At 31.8% G+C, this 21,851-nt stretch overlaps 2 protein-coding genes across 2 annotated transcripts; both read right to left on the bottom strand.

Moving 5' to 3' along the window:
* Positions 1-3,278: 3,278 nt before the first annotated feature.
* Positions 3,279-15,938, bottom strand: RpL21 (ribosomal protein L21). Its single transcript, XM_076456772.1, has 5 exons — positions 15,797-15,938; positions 10,963-11,105; positions 8,865-8,977; positions 7,119-7,269; positions 3,279-3,401 (listed from the first exon to the last, which is right to left on the bottom strand). The coding sequence occupies exons 2-5, from the start codon at positions 11,089-11,091 to the stop codon at positions 3,312-3,314; spliced, it is 483 nt and encodes a 160-aa protein (XP_076312887.1). The 5' UTR covers positions 11,092-11,105; positions 15,797-15,938; the 3' UTR covers positions 3,279-3,311.
* LOC143233251 (zinc finger MYM-type protein 6-like) lies at positions 13,002-21,699 on the bottom strand. The gene is made up of 2 exons (XM_076469250.1): positions 21,684-21,699; positions 13,002-13,654 (listed from the first exon to the last, which is right to left on the bottom strand). The coding sequence occupies exons 1-2, from the start codon at positions 21,697-21,699 to the stop codon at positions 13,002-13,004; spliced, it is 669 nt and encodes a 222-aa protein (XP_076325365.1).
* Between the last annotated feature and the right edge of the window lie 152 nt (positions 21,700-21,851).

Raw genomic sequence — 21,851 nt, 5'->3', positions numbered from 1 at the left:
CAGAAGTTGCCACAATTGGGGCTACTAAAAATAACATTGGCCACACTATTCAAAAGAAAAAAAGAAAGATGTTAGTTAGTTTAATTAAAATAACTGCATTTCAATGTGAAAATTGGGGGTTTTCATTAAGTTTCATGAAATTTGGCTAAATATCTGTGCTCAACATGTTGGCTCTGCCTCTAAATTTATGTCAGTAAGCCAAGATCTGTATCTAGACTTAAGAAAATCTAGCATAGAAAATATTGACTCACCTATGTGAACCCAAACATGGAAACTAATTTTGAAATTTTTATCTGTAAATTTGGAAAACTCATTTTTCAGAATAGTGAGCCACATCTCTCTGATAGAACATTTTTTGTTTCCCTTTTGTGTTCTACATTTTACAGGGCAAGCATCTTGTCTTTAAATCTACACTTATCCAAAGATAAAAAAAATGTAATTTCTTTACTGAAATTTACCAAGTCAAATTGCCATGGATCAGGCACAAATTCGAATATCAGTTTTTGAGATTAAGTCATGATCCACTTTTCATAGTGATCATTTTTAGTATCGGACAAATCGTCCTTAGTTTCTAGTAAAGCTATTCAATTTTGTAAAATGTGTTAAATTTTTTTGTAATTGTTCTGCAAGGAGGTTGAGCTTTAAGTGGAATTCATGAATAGTGTGATTGTTCACTTATTATTTTACCTGTTCCCTGAAGCTTCGTATTCAAATCATTCAAGCAAGCATCGTGTCACACAGAAAATGCAAACACACAGCCATGACAAATTTTACATTTCAGGGAAATTTTCAATCTTACCATCTTTAACAAGATACTCTTATTTTACTCAAAGTACATACTGCTTTTATTCAAAAACTGAACCTGTCAATGATATGAAATTCCCACTTCTTATATAACTCACAATTTTTACAACAATGTTCATCAACTTTTTCAATTCATCACTTTTAGACATCTCAGCACCAAAATTTTCCTGGTACAAAATGCAATGGAAAGATGGCAGTGTGGACTTCACATTATTTTCAATTAAATGCTGCTTCAAAAGAGAAACAAATCCTAATTTCATCCCAGTTATGGAGGGAGCACTGTATGTTGTGATAGACACAAGTTTTTTAAAATCCACATTGAATTTTTTTGACATTAAGAAATTTTTAAAAGATGTTTTTCTCCACGTGTTCAATGTTGTAACCTCCAAAGGCCAAGCATTTATTCCCTCACTTAAAGATCTGAAGTTACATATCAAACCCAAAATATCAACTGTGCAATGCCACTAACATCTGTTAACTCACCTGGTGCTGAAGAAAAATAAAGTCTTTTAGATGTTCAAGCAAGTGATTTTCTATGTCTTTTGCTAACTCTAGCATTCTGCAGACAATTGTTCTTCAACTTAATTACAATTTTCCAGTCATGCACCATTCTTTTTTTGGCAGTAATGCTAGAATCAATTAGATATTTTTTATTTTCTAAGTGTTCACCTTAATCTGAATTCTTTTGTTTTTGAATTATGCACTTATTCATATTATGGGATTAAAAACAAAATATGTTTTTAAATGCTTGAAAGTTGCATGATAACAATGTTTGCAATAGTATGCAAAACAATGCATATTCGATAATAAACATCTAAACCAGACTGACGTTAAAATGGGCAGAGTCTGTTACAGTGACGAAGCTTCCAAATTATAGATGACGTGAGCAATGCAGTTGTTGATTACCACACTTGCAATAAAAAAAGTAAAGGATGGTACAAGTCGATTCCTAAACTTGAGCTGGCCAGTGGCTATGGAGTTACCCACTGCTGAACTCAAAGATACCAAATTGAAAGATAAAATAGTATTGAAGCATAAACTCCCATTGACTACAAGGATTAATAACAAAGGATGGAGGAAATAAACCACAATACAATAATGTTCATATTTCATGTGGCCCAGAACTGTTGACAAAAACTTGTAGGAAATAAAACTCTTCCCAAAGGATAAAACAAAGAAGATTGGTAGATAATGGTAAATATGACAATTGCAGCTAAAACTTGGAATATTTGGAGATGATCCCCCAAGGATACATCTTCAAATCTAACAATATTGAAGGAGCAGCCAAAATTGAATCAGAGATGAATTAGCTGAAGGTACTAGACACAGTTCAGCTGGCAATAGTTTTATCTACCTCAAATGAAATAAGAAGTTACTTGTTTCAAAAAGCCTGGCAACGAGTTTAGAAGCTGATTGATGGAAGGTATTTTAATAGGTTGATGTTATAACAATATTTCTACAGCTACTGTAATGACACATTTTGTTAATGAAAGTACACTAGAAAAAAAGGAAATAATGCAATCAGAAAGTGGAAGTTTTCAGAGAGAGGAAAAGTAGATATTATTACTATAGGAAAGTTCACTAGTCTTCATGATGGGTTGGTAAGCAGCATGAAGAAAAAGTACATTACTCTTAAATCACTAAATATTTTTGTTAAAAAGTTTAAGCAAATTATAAATTTTATTCTCCAAATCACCAACTACTACAGATTTCTTCCCCCTGCATAAAATTTAATTAGGCCCCCTACATTTACTTCCCCATAACTGTTATTACAATTCTGATTGATTGATGTCAATAACTAAAAATTAAACCATACTTAAAATTGTATCTGGTGTTTATTTTCAAACTACACCTAATTCTAGTTACACACGGAAGAAAGTAACACACAGTGTAACTATTTCTACCATTCAGTACAGAACATTAACCAAATCAGTCAGTATATGAACTCACTTTGTTCTGTCCATCCTCTAAATGTTTTTCTACAACAGAATAGCACACACACACACCCTTTAGTTGAAATACATTAAACTGTATGTCTCCCTCTTGTCAGAAATCAAGTTTATCAGGTATTTTGGTCTGGGATCCTCAACTGTGGGGATATATTTATGCCACTGCTGCAAGTATACCTACAGTTTCCAACATGAACATAAAACAATTACTTAAACAAAAACCACCTCAAATTTGAAGTCGATAATGGTAAGAAAAAATATCCCCAAATATATTGAGAACACTGCTTGTTTATTTAAGATAAGTAATAAAAATGAGATTTTAAAAGAAACAAAGTCAATTATTTTAAAATTGTGTTGTTTAAAACTAAACCACAACTGAGATATGGAAAAACCTTCAGTGAAAGTAGAAAAATTTGCTACTTTACTTAATGCATGATTTGTCATGATAATATGCTCAAACTGTAAATTTAAGTCATTCTTGTTATTTAGCAGAAGGATAAACAAAATAAATAATAGACTGAAAACTAACAGAACTAAACTTTATTTTGCCAGTTTGTTTTAGGCAATGAATTCATAAGGAACAGGTTCTAGTAATTCAGGTTCATTGTTCTTTGTGTAGACCACATGGGCTTCTCTTGGTTGGGCTGCCTAAAAATTGAAATTAACGACTTTCCATAAAGATATATAATAATGACTAATAAACAGATTGAAAATCTAGAATACCTTTAAAAAAAACACTAATATCATGTACATGAAACACAAGTTCAAGTATATGCCTACATTTGTAAAAACAATTACTGAAGTAAAAGCAGTGATGGGTGGATGGTTTTTGGCATTTCCACAAAAGCAGCATTGAAAAACTTTTGCAACCATGTGATGTGCTTCTTCTAGCATATTTATTTACTTGCAAAATTCCTAGCTTCTAATGCTTGTGTAAAACATAAATCACACTTTCCATCCTCAATTCTTTGCAGCATCTAACACTGAATTTTGAAACAAACAACCTAGAGATAAAATATTACAAGAAGCCAACTACTTGAGCTCAGTTCCCAGGAAAGCAAATTTCCCATAACAAACTGAAATATTTAATTTTACAGCTATCTGATAGGTAAAGATATTAACAAATAAATGTTAGGAATAGTTTTTAAACTCTGATATAATGCTAGCAACAAATTAAGTCTCTTAGACTTGCAAGTTATAAAAAATGGTTGTCAGAATAGGTTTAATAATAAATTGAATACATATATCAACTTCTACAGTCTCCTCTAATATTCAGTTAATCATTCAACATATTTGACCAACTATAGCAAACTCGTATTATACATCATTATATAATGCAACATATAAAGTGAAAATATTCCATTACAAAATATTCTGATCTCATACCAAAAATGTAAGACATGCAGATGTAAGGTACAATAAAAATTTAAAGTTTTATCTTAAAACTGTAATCAAGACGTACTGTAATGTGTCGGGTAACTAAAACAACCGACAAAACACACGGTTTTATTAACAGGCATGAGAATTTAGCAATTTTTCCCTTTCTGTAGTTCAGCTGTGGTAATTCATTGAAACTGTTACACATTTTCAGGGGATGTGCTCTACTGGACACTTAGTACACCTATCAAATCTATTAAGAATCACACAAGATACAAAATCTCGATCTTTACTGAATCACTCCCCTTTCACTGAAAGTACAAATGTATTTGATAGTAAAACATACTTTCATGGAGTTTTACAAATTTGATACACCAACAGATTTTTAAACTTATAATTTGGTCTAAATATATAAAGTTATTAAACAAAAACCACCCAATTTTAGCCAAACCTTTTTTGTGAATGCCTGTGCAAATTTCACAAATCACTGGTCTGAAATTTTTACTATAGCTTTACTTAAGAATAAAGGTGGACCATTTTTATCTTTTGTCATTCAAACTATAGCAACTAAATTATAAGGTGAAAGCATGTACAGATCTGTAAGCATTAGTTTGGACAAAAATTGGATTAGAAGTTTCTAACAAGATTTCAGTCATATGGATTAAAGGTTATTGTTCATTATTCACTGCTAACTCTTAAGCACAAGTTTGCTAATTTTATGAAATTCTACAATTAGTTAAAAACAATTTAGTGGCATGTGATATTAACTTAAGCAGTTAGCATAAATAATCCTTGTATCAAGTGCATGTACGTGATGACAAAATTGTTAACTCCCACCACACAGGATCAGCCTTTTTTGTTTTGATACTACTAACTTTTGATATAGTGTATATCTTCACAAGTTGACAGTCTTTCAGTAAAGTACTTTTAATAAACTGAAAAAGGTATGTCCTTGAATATACCAAGTATTTATTCTGAATAATCTGTGCTAAATAATTTTTACATTAAGATTAAAAACACTATCTCAAAAATCCCAAATGTCACTGTGTAATCCTTAAAAAATTAATCACAGAACAGACAAATAACATGCGAAAAGCAGACAAGTGTCACTTTCTTAATAACTATGGTTTTTGTTGGTATATATAGACCAAAAAGTCATTACACCAACTCAACACCTTAGGTGTGAAAGTCTAAGCACAAAACTTTAAACAATAAAATCTACTGGTAGACAAACTAGTAGTTACACTTATAGCATTGATAAGAATTTTACAACAAATACAAAACACAGCCCACTTAACTAACAAATATTTCCTGCAACATTCTTATCAATGCCACAAGTGTAGCTAAGTCACATGCTTGATCCTTTTTTCTTTTAAAACTTAGGCATTTTTGATTAGATTATTAATGCAAGGAATTCACTGTATAATTCTGTCTAGACAGACTTCATTTTTCTTTAATCCTAGTCATACTTTCTGGTTAATCTGACCAAAATGTAACCCCATATAGCTATGAGACTACATACAACTGAATTTACTGCATCTCTGTGAAATTTGGGTAGCTTGTAAGATATTACTAGTCTACTGTGCATAAAAAAAATATTAAATAAAATATCATTAAAGATGTACGTGAATATGAAACCTTTCTTAAGTCAGTCTCAGTGAAAGGTGATTTTCATGTTAAAACCAAAATGCTTCATCTTATATTCTACTTCATTTTCAAAACCTTTAGTATATCCCAAATAATATAGATTTTAATTTGGTAAAATAAATTTTACATTTTATCTATTTTGACTACCCTAACATTATTAAAAAATGGTTTGATCACAGTGAAATAAACTTGAAATTTAGGAAATAAAATCAAAAATATTTTCTTTATAGAATGACTGCAAATTGTAACAAAAACTAATTACAATAATTCATCTGACCACCCTTAGCTTACCACTAGTTTTCATTTATTTCTATGAGTTCATTGTTCTTTGACTCATCTGTACATGAAAAGTAACAACAATCAGTGGGAGATCAGTTTAAATAAACTAACCAGTTATATGATATAGCCTCAAGCAGCTCGATGTTCATGAGCAAATTATTGCAATAGCTTAATTTTATTTCATTCAAGTTTTCTTACCTAACCTAGTTTTTAATTTTTAGATTTTAGTTAGTTATGCTAAAAAATATTTAACAATCAATAAAAAAACAAAAAAAAAAATTAGGACTTAACATTAGTGTTGGGACTTACTCGTACATAGTGGCACATTTAAAAAAAAAATTACAATAGTACATTTTTCACACTACATTATCCAGAAAATAGTTAATGCTGTTTTTAAATATGCATTTCATAATACACAATTCAAAAAGCTACTTAATTTAGTTATCTAATTAAATTATGAAGTATAAATGAATTATTAGAGCTGAGAAATGATTGCACACAATAAATCTCAAGCTGCATTGTCTATTCACATCTGCCAAAATGAAAAAACCTATATAGTTATTTCCTGTAAAGAAAAATACACTCTAAATCTTGGTTATAAACACATCCAACAGTAATGTCTGGAAAATTAGATAAGTTTATTAGAAGACAGAGATGCAAGAATGTAATTTAGGCCAAAGTGGCATATCAGGAAATCAAGAAGAGATTCAAATTTTATATTTCACATTTTCAGTATCTGTAGTGTCTTAAATATTTGGACACTGAAACTTGTACCAGTGAAGTAAGAAAATCTATAAACAGGATTCCACAGCACAACCATGTCATATTACACACAAGATGACTGAAATTTTCTTTTTTAGATTAAGAAATTAAAACTTAGATAACACAAAATTCTGAATTATAAGCTGTTTTAATAAAAAGATTACTGGCATAGGTTGATAATATAGTTTAAATTCTGAATGTAACTCTGGAAATAAAGGATGTGGCAAGCACTGTAATCCTCCCACATGTATAATATTACAAATATTCCAGGTTTTTAGCTGAAAATAAAAAACATCAAACCTGTCGCTTCAGAGAAACTTTGATCCCTTTTTCTTTAGCTTCCACTTTCTTCTGATTACTTTCTTTCACTCGGTTAAGAAACTCCTGCCTACATTTTGAATGTTTTACATGTTCTATCCGAACATTGATGCGCTTCTGAATGATACGGTTCCTACAAATAAAAATAGAAGAATAAGTTTAAAAAATAATATATACACTAATAATTTCTTAATTATATTGTATCAATAACCAATGAACAAAACATTTCACACTGAGTCCATAATACTCATGTTTATAACACATGGAATAGGGCTACTGATAAAAGTATTCCAAAACAATACAAATGAAAACAAACCCATACAAGTGCACTATTTCCATCAATTTAAGGCATTTCTACAACAAATCCTAGAACTTCAGTTTCCAGTAACCTATGGATAGTAAATATAAAACAAGTATTACTTGGAAAATATTCTCAACCTCTGCATTTTTGTCCCATTCTGGTTACTGTTTTTAATTCAAACATGTCTGTGGCATTTTAATTAATTACCATTGTGTTCCAACATTATTTAACCTAATGCCCAAAAAAATAACTTGCTGTTTAAAATCTGACCTAATACCAAATAGGAAACTAACCATTCCATCTTAATATTAGGAGAACCTATGGTGTAAAGTAGTTGAGAACAATGGACTAAGCTTGTTTTCTATCTCATACTACAAATCCATACTCTGACAGATTTCTTCATGGTATAACTGGATAGTGTAAAATCTCTTTATTGGATATAAGCATGTCATTCAACTTCAAACTATCACCCGCCAACATGACATTGACTTTGAAAATGGGCATAGCTATCCTTATGCTTAGAAATATCAGATGTAAAACCGTCATCAAGAAATTCTTGGAAATTATCTAGATGCTAATTAAAGACAGGTTGAACTTCAATTTTTCCTTCTGACAGTATTTATTATCACAGTATCATGTATAATAGCTTGTAAAGTTTAACTTGTAACCATTAACAGATTACACAATAAAATAACCTGATTTTAATTCTTATTTTAAATGTTTATTTTTAAAATAAAGGAATAAAACTTAGATAATATAAAACTAAGTTATAACATACATAATAATAGTAATTTCATTAAAATACATTCATATTAAAGTGTTTTAATTAAATTTTGAATGTGACTCAGTAACATGCACAAGAGTTTAAAAATAGCATCAGTGACATCATAGTTATATCATTAAAATGAAAGTGGTCATTTTCCCAAACTATACATACCATAGCACTGAATTTACTAAGTGTCTCAAAACAGTATTGCAAGATTTTATCAAACATTGCATTGCAAGAACACACAATTATTTCTGAATGAAGCATTTCCACTAAATGTTTCTTCAATTAAGTGAGAGACAATCATCATGCTAAGAATATTTATTTTCCTCCCAGTTTTTATATTTCATTTGACTTAAGGAATATGTAAGGATTTCTTCTCTTACTAAAATTAAATGTTGTAAAATATGTAATACTATTTCCAGTACTTCCTATAGTATTGTCCAGAAAGTTCCAAAGTTGGAAATACCTTTGTTCTAGGTTTGCCATTTCTGGAAACATATCACCTGAGACAAAAATAAGTTATATTTTTCAAGATGAACCATGTACATGTTTTAGTGCACGGCACAAACACATTATGTCTACTATGACAAAACAACAATAATGAGACATAAATGCCTGGAGGGATGCAAGCACATTTTTCTTATTCTACTAATCATACCTGACACGCTTATTGACTATCACTCCAACAGCATGAGGTGTCACATTAAATACCCGTCCAGTCTTTCCATGATAGTATTTGTGAGGCATTCCCTTCTGGAAAGCTCCATTTCCCTGTAAAAGGCACGTAAAACAAAGTAAATGCATGTACAACATGCAGTACATCTTTTACTAAGTATAGCATTTTTCAAACTATAAAAACTGTTTATATTTTTTTTATAGATCTGAATCAACTTTTATTATTCTTTTGGTAAAACTATGGCACAACATGATTATAAAAATATAATATAATTAAGAAAAACAGTAGAAGCAATAATGAGAAACAATTAAATGAAGAAACTTAACAGTTGTATTTTAGTAAAATGAATGTTTATTACATCAGTAGAGTATGTATACCAAAAGACTAAGCAGAAAACTTAGTATATTTTTTGACAGCCAAGGAATAATATTGTTAGTAACTTAAACATTCCTAATAGAGCCAATTAGGAAAAAAAAAACCAAAAATGCATGTATCCTAAAAGAATATTTTTACATAATAAGATGGAAAGAAATAACTGGGCTGCCATAAAGAGTTGCAATTAGATTATAGGTCTTTACATACATTTCTAATGGCATAAGAATTATCTAACCTAATTTAAAATTACTTAAATTATTTTAACTAACAATTTGTCCATGAATAAATCAAGTATTTTTTGGACTTGTCCGAGAGCAAAATAATTTACGTTAAGATTAAAAATAGTTTTCTGTCTCAAAAATCCCAAAGTTCACTGCGCAGTTTTTAAAACCCCCTAAATATAAAGCTTTTCATCTCATCTGTCATTACCTCATATTTTATTCTTCAGCCAGTAGAGAAATCAAAGTGTGAATGAAAAGTCATAAAATCATGAGTAGCTGATGAAATTTCAAAGCACTTATATTCTGAGTTTCAAGTTCTAAATATTTCAAATTTATTTTTTGTTTATTTCAATGAAATCTGCTGAAAATAAAGTAAAAAGTCACCACTTATGTCAGACTATTTACGTGACATTGCAATGATAATGTAAAAATCAGCAAAGGAAGCATAGAAATAAGCCAAATTAACCCTTGCTCACACAGCATGTATAATGCATATATATCATACAGTATTTACTAGGAATATTCAGAGTAATAACACTGCATTTAGATTTTGGCCACCATACAGTTTTCATTCAAAAAATCTTAAATTTTAGTTATTTTTTTAAAAGGTAGAAGAATAAATAAAATATAATTAAAAACAAAAAAAGATTCTGAGTACTCATGGTGGTCAAACTTTGTTCAAGTGTCACATTTTAAATGTATTAGAAAATACAAAAAATACAACTTAATATAAGTGTACACAAAATCATCGAAATTTATGCGAGTTTCTAAACAAACTATACAAATTTTAAAAAATTCCATTTCTCTTCAAAGCAACAGCAGTTTTGGCAAAATTATTTTCTCCTTTAAGCTATTTACAAATGGTTACAAGATATACTATTGGTTATACTCTTAGTCAAAAGAAGTAGGTAGAAATAGACAAGAGGTTTTGAAAGAAAAGAGTAGTCAAACTTATTTGATTGGTTACATTATTTCAGAAAAAGAATGTTTTTATTTTTCATTACAGCTTGTTAATATCACCAATTCAAGTTCCTAATTTGTTAACCACTGCACTTGTTGAATGGTAGACTTACTAAGATATAAACAGAGCAATAAGACAATAGGTGTGTTTATAATTTAAAACTGACATTTAACAATTTTTCTTTTCATTTCCTTTTAAAAAATTAAAACATTCCAAAAAAAATTGAAATATGTACTTTTGATGCTAATTCCACTGACATAAGTAGTTGTAATTATTTACTAGAACTTTGAAAGTAATTAATATAACAAGCACTTTTTAATCTGCTGGCAGCAAAATTGTTACGCAGTTACTGAAACAATATTATAGAGCTAATGATCTAGATTAGCACAACTGTGCCCTGTCAGCCATTGTACTTTGTAAATCCATATATGCAGAGATCAGAAGTTACAGTTAAAAAGCATTTTTATATTCTGAAAAGAATCGTGTGATCACCATATAACAGATGGTTTTCTTAAAATCATACCTTTATATCAACAATATCTCCTCGTTTATAGACTTTCAAGAATGTAGAGAGAGGTTCAAGTCCTTTCTTTTTAAACCCTCTGGAGAAAAGGTATCGTGTCCCACGTCTATAACCTTTGGGATTGGTCATTGTTTAAAAATGTCCTGTAATAAGAAGCTAATGCTCAACAATGTTTTACATTTGTTTATCAAGCAGTTGCATTAAAACAAAAATAGCAACTCTTTTCAACAATAAATTTATTTCCTTAAGTACTTAACATTAATTTAGGCAAATTTAAAAACTAATATTTATTATGGTTATTCTGACTTCACACTACTTTAAATGAGTAATAATTACACTTATAAGTTTCCATTGTAACAAACAGATTCAAATGAACATACCAAGAAAATAAGATACAAACAGATTTTAAGTATAATTTTAAGAATCAAATTTACTGAAGGATTATTTTATCCAAAGTCCAAGCTAGAAACATTAGAAGAGTAGTAATAAGCAATCAAATTGGGAACTTGTATGATATAATAATTTTCAACATAAATAAAAAATTTTAATGGTCTCTGATATGGTACACTAAGATATTTTATTTTTTTTAAATTATAACTCAATAATTGTGGTACATTTCTTTTAAAAAAACATTCATTTGTGCAGTTAAAGACTTTATTTCAATTCCTAATGCCCAACACACACTTAAGGTTATGTCTGGTATTATGACATCACTAGTGCCAAGAACAGATGCTTTTCTAGTTTATCCTAAATATATTTTTCATACCACACTTGTCATTCTTCAATTTGTGCATCCACTCACAAAAAACAGTACAGAAGAGTAACATTCATTTCAAAATTACTAGAAGTTACCATAACAATTTGTCAATAATCTTTACCAATTTCTCAATAGATAAGCACAGACAAGTATGAACATGACAAGGCAGGCATACTAAAAATTTTATCTGTATGTAAAGGTGAATTACTAGGTTTTACATACAAGTTAAATAATCACAAAATTATAAATAACTATTGATACTACAGACTGAGCAGACTAAAGACACAACTTCTTGAAAACTTAGATCAAAAGAATGTGGTAGAGTTTTCACATATTAAAATGCCTAAGAAAACCACTAAGGGACATTCTGAGCTGTTGATTGGTTATTCACATGCATATACTGTAATGAGAGTATATAAGGGACCATTTCAAGATATGGACAAAGGTAAACAAGGCCACCATGTTTGATTCAATACATCAGCCATATCTCAGCAAAATAAAAGCATTCAATATTCTTTTTTGAATTCTAGCTTTTCAGTTTAGTCAAGTTTCTAATTTGTACAAAACTATACAACTAGTATTTTTATGTCAAACATTAATTTTAAACAGTGCTGCATTCAACATCCCACAACTCACTAAAATCCATAGTTAGATGTGTTCTTTTTAATATTTGCTTTTAAATTAAGAAATTAACTCACATGTAATATTAAGGTTTGAATTATAATCTACAATTTGATTCCAAACGTAGTGATATAAATTCATAAAATAGTTCAATAAATTTTGAAGCCAACAAACACGATGACATGGCATCCGACCTGTGAACTGTCATGAAAGAGTTAAGTTAAAACATTTATTTTTTTGATTTACTAACTATAATCCCACATACATGCATAACAATAATAAAAAGTGGAATGTTACTAATGGAAAATACCACTAAATTGATCTTAACTGAAATGTATTTATCCTCCCTTTTATTCACATAGTCAATGCACAACCATTTTAGTACTTTATTTCCTTACGACACTGTATAAATATTTACAATTTTTGTATGTTCAGTAGTGCAGTAATAATACAGGTCTTCTCCTAATGTTATTTTAAGATTTCTCATGTGAGTCACATGGAAGGTAATTTAATACTGGCATTCAACTGTTTCAGACATAACTTGATACATTCAGGTCATAAACAGTCTTTACAATGGGTTGCTATACAAACCTGCACAACACATGTAGTGGATATATATTTATGTGTTAGGTATTCCTCAAAAATAATTTTAGTTCATGGGTTAAAACAACTTTATTGGATGTAACAAGCTTGTGAAACAGGAGGAAACAGTTATTGCCACCATTTTCGTTCCTTTTTCTTCTCCATAGGAGTAATTTCTTCCTCCTTCAAGTTTCAAAATGTAAGTGTTGCTTCCCTGCAGAGAAAGATCCAATGCATTCAGTTTTTCAAAGATATTGCAGTATTCTAATTTTGACAAAACATCAGTATCCAAGAAGTTTTTAGCACATTTGTTTTTCTTCAAGACAAGAGTAGAGCTCCTGTCATAATTCAAACACACGTGACAGTACATTCCCACAGAAGAGCCACTGCGAGCTACAGTAGTACAAAAAAGATGTGTGCTCAGATCCCATATCCTCACAGTTTTTAAAAACCCTGCCTTTTGTGGCTCAGATTTTATAAAGTTCACCACACTTCCCAGGACTAGGTTCAGTGGAGGACTCAAGTGCTTTGATGCAAGGACATCCCTGTGGATTATACAGTATGTCCACAGTGCATCAAGAGCTTTTCTTCTTATCAGTGCCTGCAGCCCTCCATAACAACCAGACATAGAGCAACCACCATCAGTACAGATGCCAATGCACTTAGTCCAATCTAAGTTGTTTTCACACAGAAAAGTGTCAAGGATTTCAAACAGGTCTTGAGCCTTTGTACCTGCAATGATACTTTTACAATTTTTTCACCATCTATGAACCATGTGTAGCAAATCAAATGAGCATCTTTGTTACAAACCATTGCCATCCTTTTCTTCACTCCCACACTTCTTATTAATGTTCAAAAATCTTTCAATTTTTATGCACAAGGACTAAAAATCAACAAAATAATTCAATGAACTTCACTACACCTAACAGATACTTGATCACAACACCTTTCAGTTATTTCGATTACAGATGAACATAGAGAGAGTCAACAGGTATTTATACAGAAAATCTAAGAAACTAGAAAATTCAAAGTTACTGGCATAGCCAAAAGTACAAGTAAACAAAAACATATCTCAAACATTCAAGATCATCATCAAAAGGAATGTAGCACAATCTAATATTGAATTAGCAAACTACCTTAAGCTAGTAGTTTGCGTGGTGTCTAACAGATGTTGATATTGCTGCAATTTCACTTGAAAATTTGAAATATTCTGCACTGCACAGTTTGGGAACCACTGTGCTATACTATTACTACAAAATATCATACTTTAACTTAAAAACTGTTGAAATATGAGTTAGAATTAAGTTAGGCCTTGCTGGCAGTGCTCCATTGCCCTCCAACCTTTCTCAACATATGAGAAAGAGCAAAATTTAAACAAAGATATGGCAGTTATAATACAATTAACAGAATGCACCCCTTTCCATTCCCTCAAATTTTACACTATGACATACTAGATAGTATTGTCTCATCACATTACCAATGTGAAAAATTTAGATAATTTATTAGTTATTGATTTACTCCATCACAACATCAGCCAACTTTTTTGTAGTTAAGCAGAAAATTATTCTGTAGTTAGCATGTTCAATTAACTTTAAAGTGTTTTGTGGTTAATTGATGGCCAGTTTTTAAAAAATATATCAAAGAATACTGAAAGCATTTTGCTTAAGAATAGTGTGTTCTTAGTCAAAATTCTTCATTATTATCTTCGCTGATATTTGATGGATAAAGCATTCTAAACTTTGACTGGTAAATCCACAAATATATACCACTGTGGGATCCACCAGTCAAAGTTTAGAATGCTTTATCCATCAAATATCAGCAAAGATAGTAATTAAGAATTTTGATTACGAATACACTATTCTTAAGCAAAATGCTTTCAGTATTCTTTGATATATTTTTTAAAAACTGGCCATCAATTAACCATAAAACACTTTAAAGTTAATTGAACATGCTAAGGTTTAACTGTTTGCTATTCTTCTAAATAATACAGTTGCACATGCTCAACGACACCACTGAAATATTTCAGTACGAAGTACTTTTATGTACTGTAAAAACACAAAACTTCCATTTCACTAAAGTGCACAAATAAATGTAAAATTATATTAACAATAAAGAGTCACAAGTAGATTCATAATTTACTATACCTCTCAGAAACTCAAGAATGTCTAAGGTCTTACAACCTTGAAAGTCAAGTTTATATAGATAGTGTAAAAACAGCAGAGATAGCCCATTACATCTTTGAATATTACACTTTTACCATGTACTCCTTAAAATGGACTTTACCTTAGTTTGTGTTTTTTTTTCAGAATTTTATACAAAGCTACACAAGAACTATCTGCACTAGCTATCCTTAATTTAGCATTGCACGGGTAGAGGAAAGGCAGTTAGTTATCTTAATAGACAATGCAAACAGCAATTTACAGTGGTATAACATTCACTTAATCCTATTTCAAAAGAACTCCATGGATTGCTTTGTAACATTTACCTTTGCATTTGACAATTACCAACGTAATAACTTAAAGAGGAAAAAACGTGCAGACTTTCTATTCCTATTAATAACGCTAAAATATAAAATAGTCTGAGTCATTAAATTTAAATGTAAGTAGTTTAATTTTGTTCCTCCTACATCGATAATACACACACAAACGTAAAATAAGCTCTTAATAAAAAGCTAGGCCTAAGCTAAGGTCCACGTGTTTGTATTCTCCGTCCGTTTAAGTTAGGGTTTGCATTCTTTTTGGGAATAAAATACATATTTACACAAACTCTGTTTACCATTTAAGTTAAATTACAATTCTAACGTGCAACTACAACACTTTTCATAATTTCTAACTGACGCAAACAATAGAAGTGTGTTTAAACATTATTACATACCCACTCACTCAAAACTTCGACTAAATACGTTACAATGGCAGGCTAGAAAGAAAGAAAATCGATCTTTAGGCTAACGTCATTGCGTTCACATCGCCATCTATTTTATTATTACTATGCAATTTTTATTTAAAGTTTGTAAATGCATCTTACAAAATTTCGCGCAAATGTACGCAACAGCAATCTTGTTTTCGTAAGTTAAAATATGAAAAAAGTAGTAAAATAGCATGATATTTCATGATGTTAGAAAATAATTCGTGGGAGAAATTTATTTTTTAAAGGACTGTTTGTTTTTTAATTTCGCGCAAAACTGCACGAGAGCTATCTTCGTTAGCTGTCCCTAATTTAGCAGTGTAAGTTTTTGTTTTGAATTTCGCGCAAAGTTACTCGAGGGCTATCTGCGCTAGCCGTTCCTAATTGAGCAGTGTAAGACTAGAGGAAAGGCGTCTAGTCATCACCACCCACCGCCATCTCTTTTACCAACGAATAGTGGGATCGACTGTCACATTATAATGCCCCCATGGCTAAAAGGGCATATTTGGTGTGACAGGGATTCAAACCTGCGACTCTCAGATTACGAGTCGAGTGCCTTAACCACCTGGCCATGCCGGGCCTAGATGTAAAAATACTTCAATAGGCATTTTGTGTAACAATACATTAAAAGTTTATTATTTACCCCTAGTATATCTAACGGGCCGGCATGGCCAAGCGTGTTAAGGCGTTCGACTCGTAATACAAGGGCCGCGGATTCGAATCCCGGTCGCACCAAACATGCTCGCTCTTTCAGCTGTGGAGGCATTATAATGTACGGTCAATCCCACTATTCGTTAGTAAAAGAGTAGCCCAAGAGTTGGCGATGACTAACTGTCTTCCCTCTTGCCTTACACTACAAAATTAGGGACGGCTACCGCAGATAGGCCTCGAGTAGCTTTGCGCGAAATTTAAAAAACAAACAAACAAACTAGTATACCTAACATAACTTACATTTTCACACTTTGATATCTTTTTTTTTCTTTTTTAATGAAATAACGATAGGAAACTTATCAAGTCATATTGTGAAGATGAAATTTTTGTCTCCATAGCTTTGCTGAATATTGTTGTGCTTTTCAAAGGAAAAAATTTCCTTTGCAGTTCTTAAATCTACCATATTTCCCATGTAAGTGGATGAAAAAATCTAGCAAATACAGGATAACATGCTCCATAGAATTCTCACCTCTTAATTTTATTATGGGAGAGATTTTCTTAAAACATAGTGAACGTTTCTCGTCTAAAACTTTACTTACTGGCTCGTAAAGCAAAGATTCGTGATGCTCTTTTGTTTATTAGTCATTCAGCTACCTGACTTCAAGAAACTGATCAGTAGTCATAGGATATAATTCACTATTTCATTGGAACCTTCTGCGAGGAACCTTGGAGAGTATGAAACGTTACTTCCTTTCAACTATCGCATGCCTGACCTAATGATTGTCGTAGCTGCACTTTACCAATCATTCCTCTTTGTACTAGTTTGAGACTGACTGTGGTATTTTGACTGCCAATTTTGAACTGGCAATAGCTTTTATGTTTTACTGACTTATTGTGTGGATTTTCAAAAGACAAAGAATATGCTTCAGTTCATTTTGTGAAATAACTGGTGACCACGAGAATGTATTGTGTTACTTCCTATAATTTTTCTCGGTTGAGTTTCTGATTTATTATCTTAGGTATTACGATTTCAAATAGCCAGAAATTTTACTTTTAATTGATAAGTTATTTAAATGTTAATATATATCGAATTTATGATAATTGCCAACAAGATTGATACACAAAATTTTATTTCATAACACAAATATATTTAATAAACAAACAACAATACAAGTTATAATAATGGTTACTGCAAATAACGGTTTATGTACAAGTGTTTTACAAACAATATCAAGTATTCTATATGGTTTGGAACTGAATCTTTTATCGACGGTTTACGGAGAGCGAATTAATTCTATGTTGACACATGGATACGCTTCGCTTGATGGAAAAGCAAATTAGCTCTATTCTTGGCTGGTCTCACATGGTTTACAAGCTTGATTTTCCTCGAGGAAGATATCTAATATTCTCGTAGAAATACTAACGCCCGAAGTTAATTCTCTGAAGTTGAACAGTTTGTTATGTACGAAATCTAGAAACGTTTCTGATCAAATATCCATTGTTTTCCGGTTAATAAGCCTTTATCACAATTATAACTTCTGAGGTTTATTGTATACTAACTGCAGCGAACCAACAGTATCATTAAACTGCCTCTTTGCGTGTTGTGTTGGTTATCTTTTATAACTTTGAGAAATTATTTTATAGAAATGTCTGATTTTGTTTGTTTGTTTTGGAATTTCGCACAAAGCTACTCGAGGGCTATCTGTGCTAGCCGTCCCTAATTTAGCAGTGTAAGACTAGAGGGAAGGCAGCTAGTCGCCACCACCCACCGCCAACTCTTGGGCTTCTCTTTTACTAACGAATAATGACCGTCACATTATAACGCCCCCAGGGCGAGCATGTTTGGCGCGACGCGGGCGCGAACCCCGGATTACGAGTCGCACGCCTTACGCGCTAGGCCATGCCAGGCCTTATAGAAATGTCAGCTAAGGCAACAATATTGCAATGCTGGTATTTTGCTCACACAAATAGTACATTGTTGATTTTTACACTCGGGAATCTTCTAAAAATTTAAAGAACATGCGGGACTTTCGCAATATACATTTAACAATAGAAGTTACATATATTTCTAACAAATAGCCCTTTGTGTAGTTTATGCTTAATAAACAACAATAACTACATTTGTAAATATATATTTAATTAAAATATAATAGAAAATCCGTTATAAGTGGTTGCCTCTTGGAGTCTTAGTAAACAGTATGTGTGTATTTTTCTTTTAATAAAGCCACATCAGGCTATCTGCTGTGTCTACCGAGTCGAATTGAGCCCCTGATTTTAGCGTTGTAAATCCCAAGACTTATCGCTGTCCCAGTGATAGTTAGACTATCAATATCCAGCAACTTTCTGTTGGAATGTATTCTTCTTTTTTGGCTGGTTCTTTCTTTGTTCAGCTCACATTGAGCAACTTTCATATCATTGTTACCCTCCACTCCTTCAGTATGTATGCACTCACATTGCTAGAAGCTGGGTTTCGATATCGTAGTAGACAGAGTACAGCTTGCCCATTGTGTAGCTTTGTGCTTAATTCTAAACAAACAAACAAACATACCATTAAAATATCCTGACTGTCTCACGGCTAAAAAAACTGCTGTTGGATGTTAGAACAAATATGTGCCATTTCTTGGTACCTTCTAATCTTAGTGTCATGTAATGTCTGAACTTTATCTTGATACAACGTTTTATAGACTATTAGCTGTAAAATCGGCAGAGGATCATTCCTCTCAGGTTGCTAATATCTGTACAACACACATTTTGGCATTTATAACTGGATATACAAATGTCATAGGCTATGGAAGTATGTACTTTGCTACACCATTTGTGAAGGGTAAGCTATTCCTTGCAGGGCCACAAGGAACAGCTATGCTGAGTCAAGGTCACTCAACCTTTTACAGTAACTGAAGTTTAAGTTTCAGAATGCATTCAGTATTAGAGATGTCTACTTTATGCCTTATTGCTGCTGCGGCTGATACAGTGACGTGCTTCTCCACATAATGACCAAGATCAAGACATTCCTTGAAGAGACAGAGTATCATTGTGCACCTTTCTACTTTGTGAGCCTAGGCAATGTATTATAGCAAATTCATACTCTTCTAGCATTGTTATTTAATGTGTGATCATCCTTTTGGGTTTCTAAAGTTTATTAAACAATTAATCAAAGTATGATACACTCAAATGGTAAATTTTCTATCATACAAGTACTGGTAGTATTTGGTGCAGTATTTGCATTCGAAGCCATGAGCACATGACTAACCCAGAAACTCCATATTATTTATTGTAACAATATTATACAGCACTAGTGCAATGTACTTTGTTCACTTCACACTAAGGAATACAATATACATGTGAGTACTATCATTTACATTGCTGCACACTCATGTTGTTTTCTATTTCTGAGTTGAATCTGAGTGACATTCCATATTTGTTTGCATGAGTAAACACTTTCCAGACTCAAGTTTCATGTTTGCCTTTCTCAAGTGCTGGAATACAATCTTCAGTTTCTTAAATGCTATTTAAAAGTGTGGTAAAATACTAAAATATCTTCAACATAGACCAAGCATCTCTCTCGTTGCAGTCCCTTAGGTGTAAGCTCCATTAGTTTCTCAGACATGGCTGGGTTGTTAGACAGACCAAATGACATAATATAGAATTTATATAGCCCATCTATTATGCAAAAGCAATTTTTACTCTGCTTTAATTGTCCAATTTATCGTGTCAGTGACCAGAAGAAAGATACAGTGAAATACAGCCCATCTCCTATGTCAAAAGAAATTTTTGCTCTGCTGTAATTGTCCAGTTTATCTTGCTGGTAACCAAAAGATATATACAGTGGAATATTTCTAATGTATGTGGACACTTATTTGTTCTTTGTTAAAGAAATGTATTGACAAAAGTCACCATTTTTACCCACATCAAGTTTCACAGAACCTCAATGTACTTTCTTTTTGACATTTATGACTGGAGACAAAATATCACTCTTTTGCTATTGTATGGCACCCTTCTTTCAACTCTGTTGTATTGCATTGCTTGTGACTTGCCCTGTATTACACAGAAGCTGCTCTGGTTGCTTTATCGGGAATGCATTGTATATGACTATGTGATGCTGTGTTACCATTGTCCAGCCCAGTTAGCCAGTTGGTCTCACAAACACGTCAGTATACCAAATCAACAGCTTTCTGAGTTGCTTTTTCTGCATTGGATCTAGGATATCAGCACTAATCATTGACTAATCCTCTCAGATGATTCAGCAGTATTATGCTTGCTTTTGGTCGTGGTGTGAGAGATGTGACCCTAATGTTACTACTTACTTTAGCCACTTACACTTTACTCACTGTAACTATAATCATCTCAGAAATCAGATGAATGGCCAATCATTTACAGAGTAATATAAGAACTTCATCTCTGCTAGATTAAATACTTTTTTTCTAGTTCTGCTCACTTATTGGGCAGAAAACAGTTTATCTCTTATGTGGTTTCTAAAACCATATTACATAAGTCCAATGCATTGGAACTTTTCTGGATCACACCTTAGAATACCATCTCTGTGCATAGGAGTATTATCATTTTCTTTGACACATACTTTTTGATGGATGAATTGATTTTCCAAAAGGAATATCAGCTATCCCAGTAATAGAAGAGTGTATGTTATCTTTTTTGCATACACATGAGATCTTCCATCATTATCTAGTTGTTACAGAAACAAATCCTGGCTCCAAATATAGAAGTCATAGAACAGCAAATGAATACTTTAAGTCAATTACTTCATACAAGTGTATCAACACAAACTTTATCACAGAGCTCAGCAGTTAGTTCCACCTGTGCAACAGGTGAACTGATGTTGCATGGTAGGGTTACCCAATATCAATCTAACTGGCCAAAGTAATAGTGGCTTGAATTGTATGAAGAAGAGAAAATAACAGTACCCCCAATTAAAGAAGTGGTGTTCTCTTGTTCAACATGAACAATTGTTAGTATGTAGGTATCATATAACGTGGTTATTGAGCTCGTACATGAAATTTGCTGTTTTTTACCCAACAATAAGGCAGAATTAGTTTGTACGATTATCTGTACCATAGATCCTTCGATGAAATCCACCAGTGTTGTCCTGCAATTAGTTATCCAGCTAAATTTTGTAATTGCCATTAATATTGGAAGAAAAATGAACAATAGAGTAATGGAAACCTTTGTAGATCTTATGATCTTTTAATACCTGCAAGTGAAGCCATTTTTATGGCCAGTAAATACAAATTTTGTTCTGGTGAACACTACTAAACTAAGCAATAGAGAATAGACTGATCTTCAGCACAGTTTAAGAGGTGTCATCCATAGTATGGAAGTAGTTATTCTTGATCTGGCATAGAGATCCTCAGGATGGACA

Source organism: Tachypleus tridentatus, chromosome 1 (assembly GCF_004210375.1).
Source record: "Tachypleus tridentatus isolate NWPU-2018 chromosome 1, ASM421037v1, whole genome shotgun sequence".
NCBI lineage: Eukaryota > Metazoa > Arthropoda > Merostomata > Xiphosura > Limulidae > Tachypleus > Tachypleus tridentatus.
Note: the sequence above shows the minus strand (reverse complement) of the source record. Positions and strands in the feature narration are given on the sequence as shown.